The sequence below is a fragment of the Crocodylus porosus genome, unplaced genomic scaffold (genome assembly GCF_001723895.1).
Source record: "Crocodylus porosus isolate Cpor-Errol unplaced genomic scaffold, CroPor_comp1, whole genome shotgun sequence".
Classification (NCBI taxonomy): domain Eukaryota; kingdom Metazoa; phylum Chordata; order Crocodylia; family Crocodylidae; genus Crocodylus; species Crocodylus porosus.
Window position 1 is genome coordinate 28,017,518 of NW_017728948.1, and position 11,542 is coordinate 28,029,059.

An 11,542-nucleotide genomic window follows, 5' to 3' on the forward strand; every position below is an offset into this window, starting at 1 on the left:
GGCAAACTTCATTGTTGTCTTATTTCAAGAAATTGCCACAGCCACCCCAACCTTCAGCAACCACCACCCTGATCAGTCAGCAGCCATCAACATTGAGGCAAGACCCTTCACCAGCAAAAAGATTACGACTCGCTGAAGGCTCAGATGTTAGCATTTTTTAGCAATAAAGTATTTTTTAATTAAGGTATGTACATTGTTTTTTTAGATATAATGCTATTGCACACTTAATAGACTACAGTATAGTGTAAACATAACTTTTATATGCACTGGGAAACCAAAAAATTCATGTGGCTCGCTTTATTGCGGTGGTTTGGAACTGAACCCGCAATATCTCCGAGGTATGCCTGTACTCATTTGACACCATTCTGAATTCACTCATTTTTAAGTGATCTATTCAATGATTGGGAAATGGTTTAGACAATCCTCATCGACTTAATGATAACTCAGCAGTGTTACAGAAAAAAAAATTTTATGGAAGAGTAAGTCTCTCACCAAACTTTCTTCTGAGGATTACAGAACACAATGGAGATGCACCTGAAGTCTCTTGCCAAAGTGAGTGTCAGAGTCAAGCCTATATAGGAGATGTGTCACAAGGCAAATAAGGCTAGAAATTAGAAATGCCATTGTCTTCTGAAAGTCTGAGAACAAGTCCAAACAAGTTCTTGGTGGTTCTTGGGAAGGGTCACAATTAAACAATGTGTATCACTCCAGGAAAGATTTGCTTCTGAAAAGAAAGGGAGTTTTCATCTTTCTTCTCTCTGAAACTCGTGCACCTGCTAGCCATTGCCTGAAAGTCCCTAGTCTGGTTGACACGAATGCACCTGTTCAATTCACGAAAGGCCCAGCTCAATTAGCAACCCCCACTAATCAAGGTTTAAACACTAATTAGGGCACTGGTTCTCTGAGCCCACATTAGAATAGCATCCATATCAAGAGACTTTCTTCAAGATTTTGGCATGACCATACAATGACAATATATAAACTATATAAAGTTTATGTAATTCTTTAAAATGTTATCTATGAGATTAAAACTACATTGATAGACCTAGGTGCACAGAATTATACATAAGTACGTGCATATAGTTTTGTCTATGTATAATCTGCATCAAGATTATGTGAACAACAACAAAGCCATTTTTTCCAAAGTTTATTTTAAAATAACAGTGTTCAGAAGCAGTTATTGTTTGAATCATTTTAATACAGCAAGTGGTTTTAAACTACCGGAGGATTTCTCTTGTAGGCTTATCATGACAGTATTTGAGCATTTTCCTGTACTGCATGACTACACCATCTGTGTGGTCTCATATCCTCTCCCCAAAAGATGCGGTGTGGTCAGTGAAGTGTTTCAATTTAGAATTTATTTATCATACAAACAGATTGTTATATGTTATGCTAGAGAAGACAAGTATAGTAATTTTGCCTTGCATTTGCAGCAGAAGATGGCAAAAATTGTGTACTTTGCCTGCTATTGGAAGTCTTTAGGCAGGGGGATAGTCTGTGTTCTGGATCTCTGAGTAACACCATGTACTTCATTGGAATCACTCCTGAGTTTTACTAGTCATTATATTAGAATTGTATCCAGGGACATTTCTGCTAGTTGAGAGGCTCTGCTTATTGCTTACATTCATTTGAGTCTCTACACATCAGTTGGCAGAAAGTGTTCTAACAACCAGATTTATCTGCACACAAAGGCTCAGCCCCAAACCAATATGAATGTTATGCTCAAAGATGGCCCCAAGCTTCCAAATTTCTATGACCAAACCACAAGAAGGGAATAGGCTCAATGTCCAGGATAGTGGGGGGGGAGGGTCCAGAAATCACCAGGACACATTTCTGCACGACCAAGTCCTTGCTGCCAGTCTTCACTCCTCACTGTGCAGCTGTTGCACACAACCCAGGGCCTCCACAAATGGTCCCCATGGTGCTGTTCCCTCTTTACATTTGCTTAAGTTCCACTAGTTTGTTTTGCCCCCTCAGCAGCTATAAGGTGAGTCTAGATATGCTGTGAGGCTGCTCCAACTCACTGTAATTATAGCACAGCGTGTATCAGCATCCTGTTGCTTCAAAACGGCAGTGAGGGCACTTGTATTAAAGCTTGTTGAATAAGTTCAAGTGCCCCCACTACATTTTGAAGCATGGGCATGCTGATATACAAGATGCTGAGGTGCTTTAATTGAGCAACTCCTGGAGCCACTCTAATTAAAGCGCCCGCCCCTGGAGCACATGTAAAAGTGCCCATACAGTGCTCCTACCTTGTGCTCTGACAGCCTTTTCTCCATACTTTTCACTAATGCCAGAAGTCCATTCCTTGAATCTTCATGTATTATTTCTGGGGCATCAGCTCCATGAATATTCACTTGATCTCCAGATTCACACTACACATCATGTCACCAGCAACTCTGGTTAAGTCTTGTGAACGGGAAAGTGTTTATCCACTTGCCAGTTGCCTTGTATTTTGTGGCACAGCCCTGTGTTTGCCTCAGTGTCAAGCCACTTCTGTGACTAGCCTCACAGGCAGGACCACAAGAACAGGTGCATTCAGTTTCAGCGTGCATTTCTTACCACTGAAGTGCACTGTCCAACCTACATTTCTGTATTTCACCCACTGCTCCATCACTTTATGATCTTCAGTCCTACATCACTAGAGAGCTCTGGGAAGAGCAGGACTGACCTTGCCCACTGAAGGCAAGGTATTTCAACAATGAGTCATCCAGTGCCAACAGTTGCCTTTGCTTCTTCCTTGGTTTTCCCAGGCTGCAATATTCCCTGCTCTCCATGAAGCTATCCATATAACCTGAGGGATCTGCAGCAGGAATATTTAATTGCAGCAGAGGAATCTGGAGCAGGTAGAATTGGACATCAGTGTCTACATGGCCAGCCTCCCCTTCCTTTTCATAAGGCTGTGTCCTATTGCTTTCCATTGACTTCAGTAAGCTCTAAGGATTCTCCATAAATGACTAGAGAGACTGGATGGAGCACCCATGCTCTGCCTGAGTTCAGGTGACCAAATCATTTCTCACACTTAGCTCCCTGAATAAAGCCTTTTTCCAGAATAGGGTGAATGTCAGCCTAGGATTTTATTAGCTAAAGCCTTGATCCACCCAGGGTACAATTGAAACCAAGGGACATCACGCAAGTGTCCTGGACTCTCCTGCCCAGATTAGCTGGCAGGTTCAAGTAAAGAAGACCACCTACCTGTCTCCACTAACTAAGTTTCTTATGTGGCACACAAGTAACAAGCTATTTTTCTTTCCAGGGACTCTTGTACAGGTTACTCCATAACAAGGTTAAAAAGCATCCTAGAAGAACGAAACTTCACTGTCTCCTGTGAAGACAATTATAGGTAATAATTCGCTTTGCGTTAAACAGTGTACACTTTTTTAAAAATGAGGCTGTTTCTGTCTCCCCACCCCCTCTCCACCATATTGGATTATTTTGGGAAGAAAACACATCGTGTTTTATTATCCTAAAGTAGAAGTTGCTGTTACAAACATGACACCCAAGGCATAGGGTTGGTATCATAACACTCATTGCTTTTCATACCAAAGGAAACTAGGAGGTCCCCATATGTTTCTCTTTTCTCCCACTTAGCAAAAGGCTGACCTGGCAGCAGAGAGGCGTGAACCAGCACCATCCCAGGCTGAGCTGAGAACCATGATACCAAAGAAATAAAAACTGGATCATGGGATTACTACATGCTTGGTGTGTCTACACAAGATGGTGCTGTGCAGTAGCTCATCACCACCACGCAGTAGCATTGCCACACACTAACCACGTGGCAGCTGTACTGCGCAGTAGTAATGAGCTCATTGCTCCTACACAGCAATGTTGGAAAAAAAAGTGTGGTGATAGTACTGTGCAGTAACGCCAGTTTAGTACTTATGCAAGTACTAAATGACTTGTGTAGATGTGGCTACTGGTTACAGGATACTATATTAGGGACCATGATGATATTTTAGGAGAGTAGGTAGAAGACTGTGAAAGAAACCTTAACCTGAAATCATGACAGCATGTTTGCAGCATGTGCGCATGTACTGGGTCTGGGGTGGTTTTGGATCCTCCATGTTCTTCTTCAGTGTAGCACATATGGGGTACTGCTTCTAGTCCCCAAAATGAAGAATGCTGAAGAAATCTTGTGCCCATCCTCAGAAACTAAAGATGATGACAGGAGCAGACTGAGTATCTCTAAACTTGATCTTAGCCCACAAGAGGCCAACAAGCAATGCCAAGGGATTAGGGATACACGAAGACATCCAGATGGAGGAGAAAAAATTCTTTATTCACATTATTCTGCCCTTCGGTTTAACTAATAAACACAATAATGATATTTTATCTATTGGGAAAAGCTTTTCTTGGTGACAGGCTGCGACCTTGATACTGTTTCTGAAGTAAACAAACATCCATTGTTAAACTACTGTGAGTTTTATGAGAATTGTTAGCCATCTTTAACAAAATGAAGACCTGGGCCTGCAAGGGAGAACAAGTGGACAAATACACTTTCTGGCAGCAAAGGTTTAAACTGTTTGTTTTGTGCATGGTTGGATGTTATTTACAAGTGCTCTGCACTGTGTGGCATCATTAACATGAGAACAGAGTCAAATGCTACTAGATTAGGATGTTTTATACCCACTTGATGTTCCTGTAAATGTAATTCTAGCCAATACATCAAGAACTGAATCAGAAATTTTCAACACTGAAGAAATGAACTGTTCCTGCTTCAGTCAAAGAACCAGCACTTTGTAGATGAGGGATATAACAAGTCAGCTTCTTCTGGGTCATCACCAAATAGGACCCATCACATGCACTCGCCAGTGTGTCACAAATGATTTTTTGTGGTCCAGAGCAATGAAGAATTGGTCCTTCCATCAGAGCTCAACTAGTAAACAAGTACTACCCCTACCCTCCCAACCCCTGATGATTAATAATACTCTCTTAGGCACAATGGGAGAAAGAAGCATCATTTAAAATATTCAGTAATACTCTCCAGGCAAAACCTGCTGGCAAGTGACATAGCTTCACTTAAATCAGTGTAGATGGAGCAATGCCCATTTACAACAGCTGAGCATCTGACTTGTCAGACCCTATAGCTGCCACAGCATTCAGGCTTCTTATCTTTCCTAGAGAGTCAACACTGTCATCTAGAAATAAAGAATTAGTTCAGTGGCTAAATTTCAATCCCCCAGCGTCCACCTGAAATTTACTTGCATGTTAATTTAAAAGCAATGATGGTTTTAGACTGTGTAAAAAGTAACCAGCCAAGTTATCTCTCTGCAATAATCTACATCACCTTTAAAAAAGAGAGTTCATGGTCTCAGGCCTATGCAATATGCACTTTGACTTCCACGTGGCATTTGATAATTACTTTTAATGATCACCAGAGTTATGACACTGTATACCTCAAACAGCTACTAAATGTTTTGTTTCGTTTTTTGTCTTATCACAGGCCAGTTTGGCTTTTTCAGTGTGCAAGTGAGCCTGGCCACGAAGACTGCAGACTTTGCTTATGTGGTGTACAGTGAAATGCACAGTACACTAAGTCATTCATCAATTGTGTATAATAACACTCAAAAAGAATACGTGGACAATTTGTAGAGTAATAAATAGAACACTTGTATGTACATACACTGTAGCTGTGCTGTGGCACAAATAGATGAATGAATGGAAACACTATTTTAGGTGCAGTCACTGAACACTGCACAGCTTCCTATTACATGGCTTCCAACCTCTTCAGCCTAAAGGTCAGACATCCCATCTCATAATGGTCAAGGCTAGGGACAGATATTCCCTACATTGAACACCTTCAAGAGCAAATTGGATGCTTACCTTGCTGGGATCCTATGACCCCAGCTGACTTCCTGCCCTTTGGGCAGGGGGCTGGACTCGATGATCTCCCGAGGTCCCTTCCAGCCCTAATGTCTATGTCTATGTCTATTCGAAAAGCCTGAGCCCTTGATTCAATCTTGGCAGCTTAGTCTAACCTGACTAGGCTGAACTGGCTTGAAACGGATCAGACATTTTCTCTGGACTGAGGAAATTCAGGCACATGAATGGTCTGGCTGCAGTGGCTCAGACTAGAAACCAGGGGGCACGACAGCAGCCCTCCCTTCCCTTCCACAGGGAGCTGAGCTGAGAGAGGCATGGCCAGGCCCCAGCAGGACTCTCTCATTAGGAAGGTCCACCTACACCATCCCAGGCTTTTCCCAGCTGGCTGCTCAAGGGGCAGCAGTGTTGCCAGCCCCCAAGCCTGGGCTAGCACTTTGAGGCAAGGTGGCGGGGGAGAGGGTGCAGTGCATGTATCTGTTGATGGTATGGAGCTTTTCAAATTTCCTCCCTGCTTTATCATACCATCTGCAGCAAACTGATAGGCAAGCAAGCCAGCCAGGGGGTTGATAATAGTCTTTATCACCCAATTAGCAAAACAGTAGCCTCTCTCCACCTTACTTCAAACTTCTTAAACACCTTACCAGCTAACCTGTTGATTAGCCCTAAGCAGTCACTGTTCTGTCTGCCTATCCCAGTGAAATTGGAGAGAAATGCACTCAGACACCTCTTGGCATTAGCTAGCATACCACATTCTGGCTACAGTCTGTGCTGTGGCAAAGAGGAGGAAAGGATCTCTATTTAAGCAGTGAGTGGGGAGAGGCGGGTACAGAGAAGCCAGCAGACCTGTCTATGCCAAGCTTTGGCCAGAGAGGAGGGGCCAGCTCTGCTGTGGAGCAGAGAGCCCTGCCCAACCCAGAGACCATGCTGGGGGACTCTGATCTAACTTAAACCAGCAAGCTGTCTGGGACAGACATTGCATAAACCAGTTTGAGCCAAATCAGTTAAGTCCGATACTACATTCAACCAGGTTTATCTCATACTGGTTTCAGCCATTTTCAGACTGGTTTATGTGCGCTGAACATCTGTTCCGTTACAGGTTTAAACCAGTTTCTGATCACTTAAACCAGGTTATGTGTAATGTCTTGTCCTAGCCCAAAAGTTTGCATTCAGTATTTCAGGCCAGATTCTCTGTCCCTCCAGCTCAAACTGGGCAAAGGAAAAGAAACCACTTGTAAGTCCCCTGGTAGATGTATAAAAGTGGCAGTACTCAATTCTTTGCTTCCCTCAAGGCAGCACAAAAGAGCATGACCAGTCAGAAAAGGAAGTGGCTGGAGTGTGCCATATTTTGCTGCCCCCCCTATTTGGAACATGGTCCTTAGGGGAATGTTGCCAAATGACAACCTGTAGACACCCACAAGCTAGTGTGAGCTGCACCAGTAAAATCAGTTGCAGTTTTGCTGCTTCTTTTTTTCTCCTTTCCCAGTATGCCTGTCTGGCTGTGTAGGGAAATGGAAGCACTCCCCTCAGCTCAGGCAGAACCAACTAAGCCTTGGTCATCTTCTCTTGGGGTTGACTGGGGTTCCACCTGCCTGGTTGGCAAGTGGAGAACTATAAAAATTGAGACCCACTGTTAGCATGCCGTAAGTGGCCAGTGAATACAAGGTGAAAGAAGTAGCTGCTCAGATACATTCAACTAACCCTGGAGCCATTCTTGTGGTTGCAGGATAAAGGGACTGGAGACAGTGCAGTAAGGCAGGAGAAAACAACAGCTGATTCCAATACTGTCACTTAAAAATTCATAGTCACAGGTCATGAAAGGCATTTTCAGTCCTGAATTGAATTTGCTTCCATTTTACAGGCATTGCATAAGATTTAAGAACACTTATTATAACACTGACAATATGGGTCCAGATTTTGGACCTTGGCTTCAGCCTCTTTGGACCACTTTAGTGACACAGAGGGAATGGAGAGTTGCTGTAAGAGATATCTCTAGGTATTGCAGTGCCAGTATAGCCAACACTAGGTACAAGCAGATGTGCAGCTCCCCAGTATAAGTCATGGCACTTCACAGAAAGCGCCATGAGAGTTAGATTGCTTCTTCTGACCCAACAGATGTTAGCTGCTGGGTCAAAAGGATGGGGGATTGAGCTCCAATTTGGACCTGATCTAGGAAGAAAGGCTGCATCTCTGCAGCCTCTTGCTTGAGCTCTTCCCCCTTTCCAAGCCTCTGGTGCTGTCTCAGGATGGAAGGGTTGAGAGGGCAGGGGATGGAAGTCCATTCTGGGGTTTCCCCAACTGGTGCTGGAGTTGTGGGGTAGGTAGATTGGAGCCCCCCCACTTCAGGCAGACTCCAGTCTACCCTCGCCACCCTCCAGCAGCAGCTGGGCAACCCCCTGAAAGAGCTCCCTCTGCTTTCTTCCCCTGCTCCCACTCTGAGAACAGCCCTGTGAGATGGGTCGGGCTGTGTCAGCTCAGTCCTGCTCCCAGTGCATACAGACGCAAGTTAATGGAGGCACTCTGCTTTGGAGCACCTTCATCTGAATGCACATGTAAAAAAGGGTTCATATTGTTGTGGGATCAGGCCCTTGTAAAGCACTCCACAGCTGCACACTTTGTTTGGTCGCAGCTGTAGAGCACTTTCAGGTCCAGATCAAGTACAAATTGTCACTTCTGTCTGTGCTTTTTGCCTGGCTCATAGTCCAGAATGGAGATGGCTGGAATACAATGTATCTGCAGCTGCTCTACATAAAGCTGGGAGGTCTAGAAAACCTCAGGTTAGAATACTAGGAAGGTCCTTAGAGATGGTGTCTTTTACCAGGCTCTTCACTGTGCAGAGCTTGGCTTCCCCTGTGGATATAAGCCATTGTGCTTACATTAAGTAGAACATTTACTTTTTTTAATCGAACTCTGATAGGTAGTGACTGCTATTAACTCAGACTTACACTGTTAACCTTAACTCAATTTATTTCTGACAAAAGAGTTCGAGGATTTGTCTTACTATTCACTTTTATACTTAATTATGCCATAATATGAAACACTGAATATAAAGTTGTGAAGTATTTTCAAATCTCTGATGGCAGCTTTACTAACATTATGGTTAGTTTTGGACTGGATATTAAATACATAAATTATTAAAGTGAGAGAGAGATTTTCACATGGATTATAACAGTGAGAAAAGTAAACTTATTTTGGACGAGTTTCTTCGGGAAATTTTACTGGCATGATGATAATAAAGAATAAATCAGTCAAGCCAAGAACTGCAGTTTTTTTCCTCCGAACAAATAGCTTCCTGTTTTTTCTCTATCTATAGTCATGCCTGGACACTGCCAAGTATTGACAGCCTAAGGCAGTGGTTTTCAACCTTTTTCATTCTAGGACCCATTTGTCAAGATTAATGGCCTTTCCCAACCCACACCCCCTGACCCTGCTGGTGCCCAACCCAAGGTCCCCTGCAGGCACCCCTCACACCCCAAACCACAGCCCCCTGTCCCCCTTGGCCATGCTGATGCCCATCACTCCTGATCCACAGTCTCCTGCTAGCCCCAGCCCTGCTGGAGGGGGCCCCCATCTAAGCCAGAGCATGAGCAGCGAGTGCCAGCCCCTGCATGTGTGGGCATCGGCCCCATGCTGCTGGGCCAGGCACACAGCTCCCTGCTGAGCAGGACCACCCTCGCCTCCTTCCCCTGCTGAAGGGCCAGGCACATGTGCCCACTGCCTCCAATCATCCCAAGCAGCCACCTGCAGCTCTGGAACACTGCCATCCTGCAAGGGGAAACCCATGCTTTGACAGGTTTTTCTGGGGACTTGCTTACGACTCTTTCAAATATTCTTGCAACCCACTTTTGGGTCACGACCCACCAGCTGAGAAATACTGGCCTAGGGGTATTCTTTCTCTCAGAGTTCCTGCTGGGATAGTAGATCTGTGCACAATGTCTCCTGGAAGTTGCCACTTCCATGTTCCACATAGTCTTGAAGCATACGCCACCTTCAGTGTGCCATTCTACCGCAGCATTCATATGAACAGCTGCAACAATTTGCTTTTCCTTTCAAAACATTATCTAACTATGATACACTTCCACTGGAGTGAAGGGGACTTACAGAAATAGTAGTTATTGATTGTTCAAGCTGTTTTCAATATTTTGCTGCTGTATTTTTACCCACAAAGCTTTTAATATCTAGTCATTGTTTAAATATATGGCACTTTTGCTGAATACCTGTACATAGAAGCCAGTACTGTCTTGTTCATGGAAACTCAATTACCTTCTCACCCTGCCCTCAGATAGTCCTTTTAGTCAGACCAGAGAGCATAGGGAACTTAGGGGATGCAGCTACACGTGTGATTAATGTGCATGAATAAATTCTGGAGCTTCTTGCTCCACAGCACATGGAGCCCGGTCAGAGCAGTCCAGGCTGTCAGGGGACGCTGAGGTTAGCCTGCCAGCCCAGGGCTTTTTTGACTAGGCTGCACATGCTGTGGAGCAACTGGCTGAGGCATGAGTGTGTTTCAGTACAGGGGATGCCTACTGGCTAGCCCTACACTGAAACACCGTGTCCCCCAGCCAGCTGAAGCAGCGTCTACACATGCATTGCTGCTCATGAAATACAAGCACTGCAGCAGCACTGCAGGGCAGTACTTGTATTTACAAGTGCAACCCTGCTGCGGAGTTTAGTAGTTTCATGCACCCTAATAGAGTTATACATGTAGATGCCAAGATGTTTACTGTGCAGTTAATTAGTCTGCTGCACAGTAAACATCTCATATAGACACACCCAGTAGGTATGGCAGGAGCAATAGTGTTTCAAAGTGGCACCAGCTAAATCAATGGTTCTTAACCTTTTTCAGCTTCAAGACACTCTTCCATAAGTTTTCCAAATTTAGATCCAAGCTCACTGATTTTCAGCTGCAATGCCATAAAATTCAGAGACATTAGAGAGGTGTCTTGAGGCTAAAAAGGTTGAGAAATAGTGCTCTATACCAGCATTTCTCCAAAACTTTTATACCCAGGGCACATTATTTTCTGGATTAAAACTGGTGGCACCTTTTCAGTCTTACACCTGAAAAGATGTTTATATTACACATACACATAGAAGACATACACAGTAGTACCCAATCTTTTGATCCTGCAGGCTGTATAAGTGGTGCTGGATGAGTCTGTGGGTCTAATCCCACCACATGGGACCAGCATGGCCAGGGCCTGATCCTACTGTGCAGGGTTTGGAACTCAGGCAGCAAGGTGCTGTGGCAGGGTTAATTGCACTGACCCCCACTGACAAACCGTTCAACCCCTGGGCCAGATCTGATACTGATAAAGTAACATTTTCCACAACACACTTCTGCTGCTCTCATTACACGTCCTTTGTGATTACCACAGATCCTGGGTTTCCCTGCCATTCACTACCCCCTCCCCCCACAGCTCCTGGTCCTGCTGGTTCCCCTCACTCCCCCCACAACCCCCCAGCCCTTCTGGGGCCCCTCACTCCCCTGCTAGAGGAGGCCCCTGACCCCAGCTGCCAGGGCAATGGGGCCAGGGTCCACAGCCCCTTGCCTCGGACAGGAGTCAGTGGCTGCTGCAGCAGAGTGGAGCCCGGCTCCCCACTCCTGCTGCCCACTGCCTGCGTGCTGCAGTCTTGGGTGGGGGGCCGGCTCCCGGCTGCTGCATGCACTCCTGGGTGGGGTAGGGGGGACCCATGCCCCCAGATATGTACACAGGGTAGAGGC

The 11,542-nt window shown here is 44.9% G+C and overlaps 1 protein-coding gene across 1 annotated transcript in view; it reads left to right on the top strand.

Moving 5' to 3' along the window:
- The window catches only part of CD38 (CD38 molecule), a 47,970-nt gene extending 42,186 nt beyond the window's left edge, over positions 1 to 5,784 (top strand). Inside the window, exons 7-8 of the mRNA XM_019553454.1 lie at positions 3,257 to 3,343; positions 5,444 to 5,784. Of these exons, the coding sequence (XP_019408999.1) occupies positions 3,257 to 3,343; positions 5,444 to 5,519 (163 nt within the window). The 3' untranslated portion in view covers positions 5,520 to 5,784. The remainder of the gene's footprint in view (positions 1 to 3,256; positions 3,344 to 5,443) is intronic.
- The last annotated feature ends 5,758 nt before the right edge of the window (positions 5,785 to 11,542 follow it).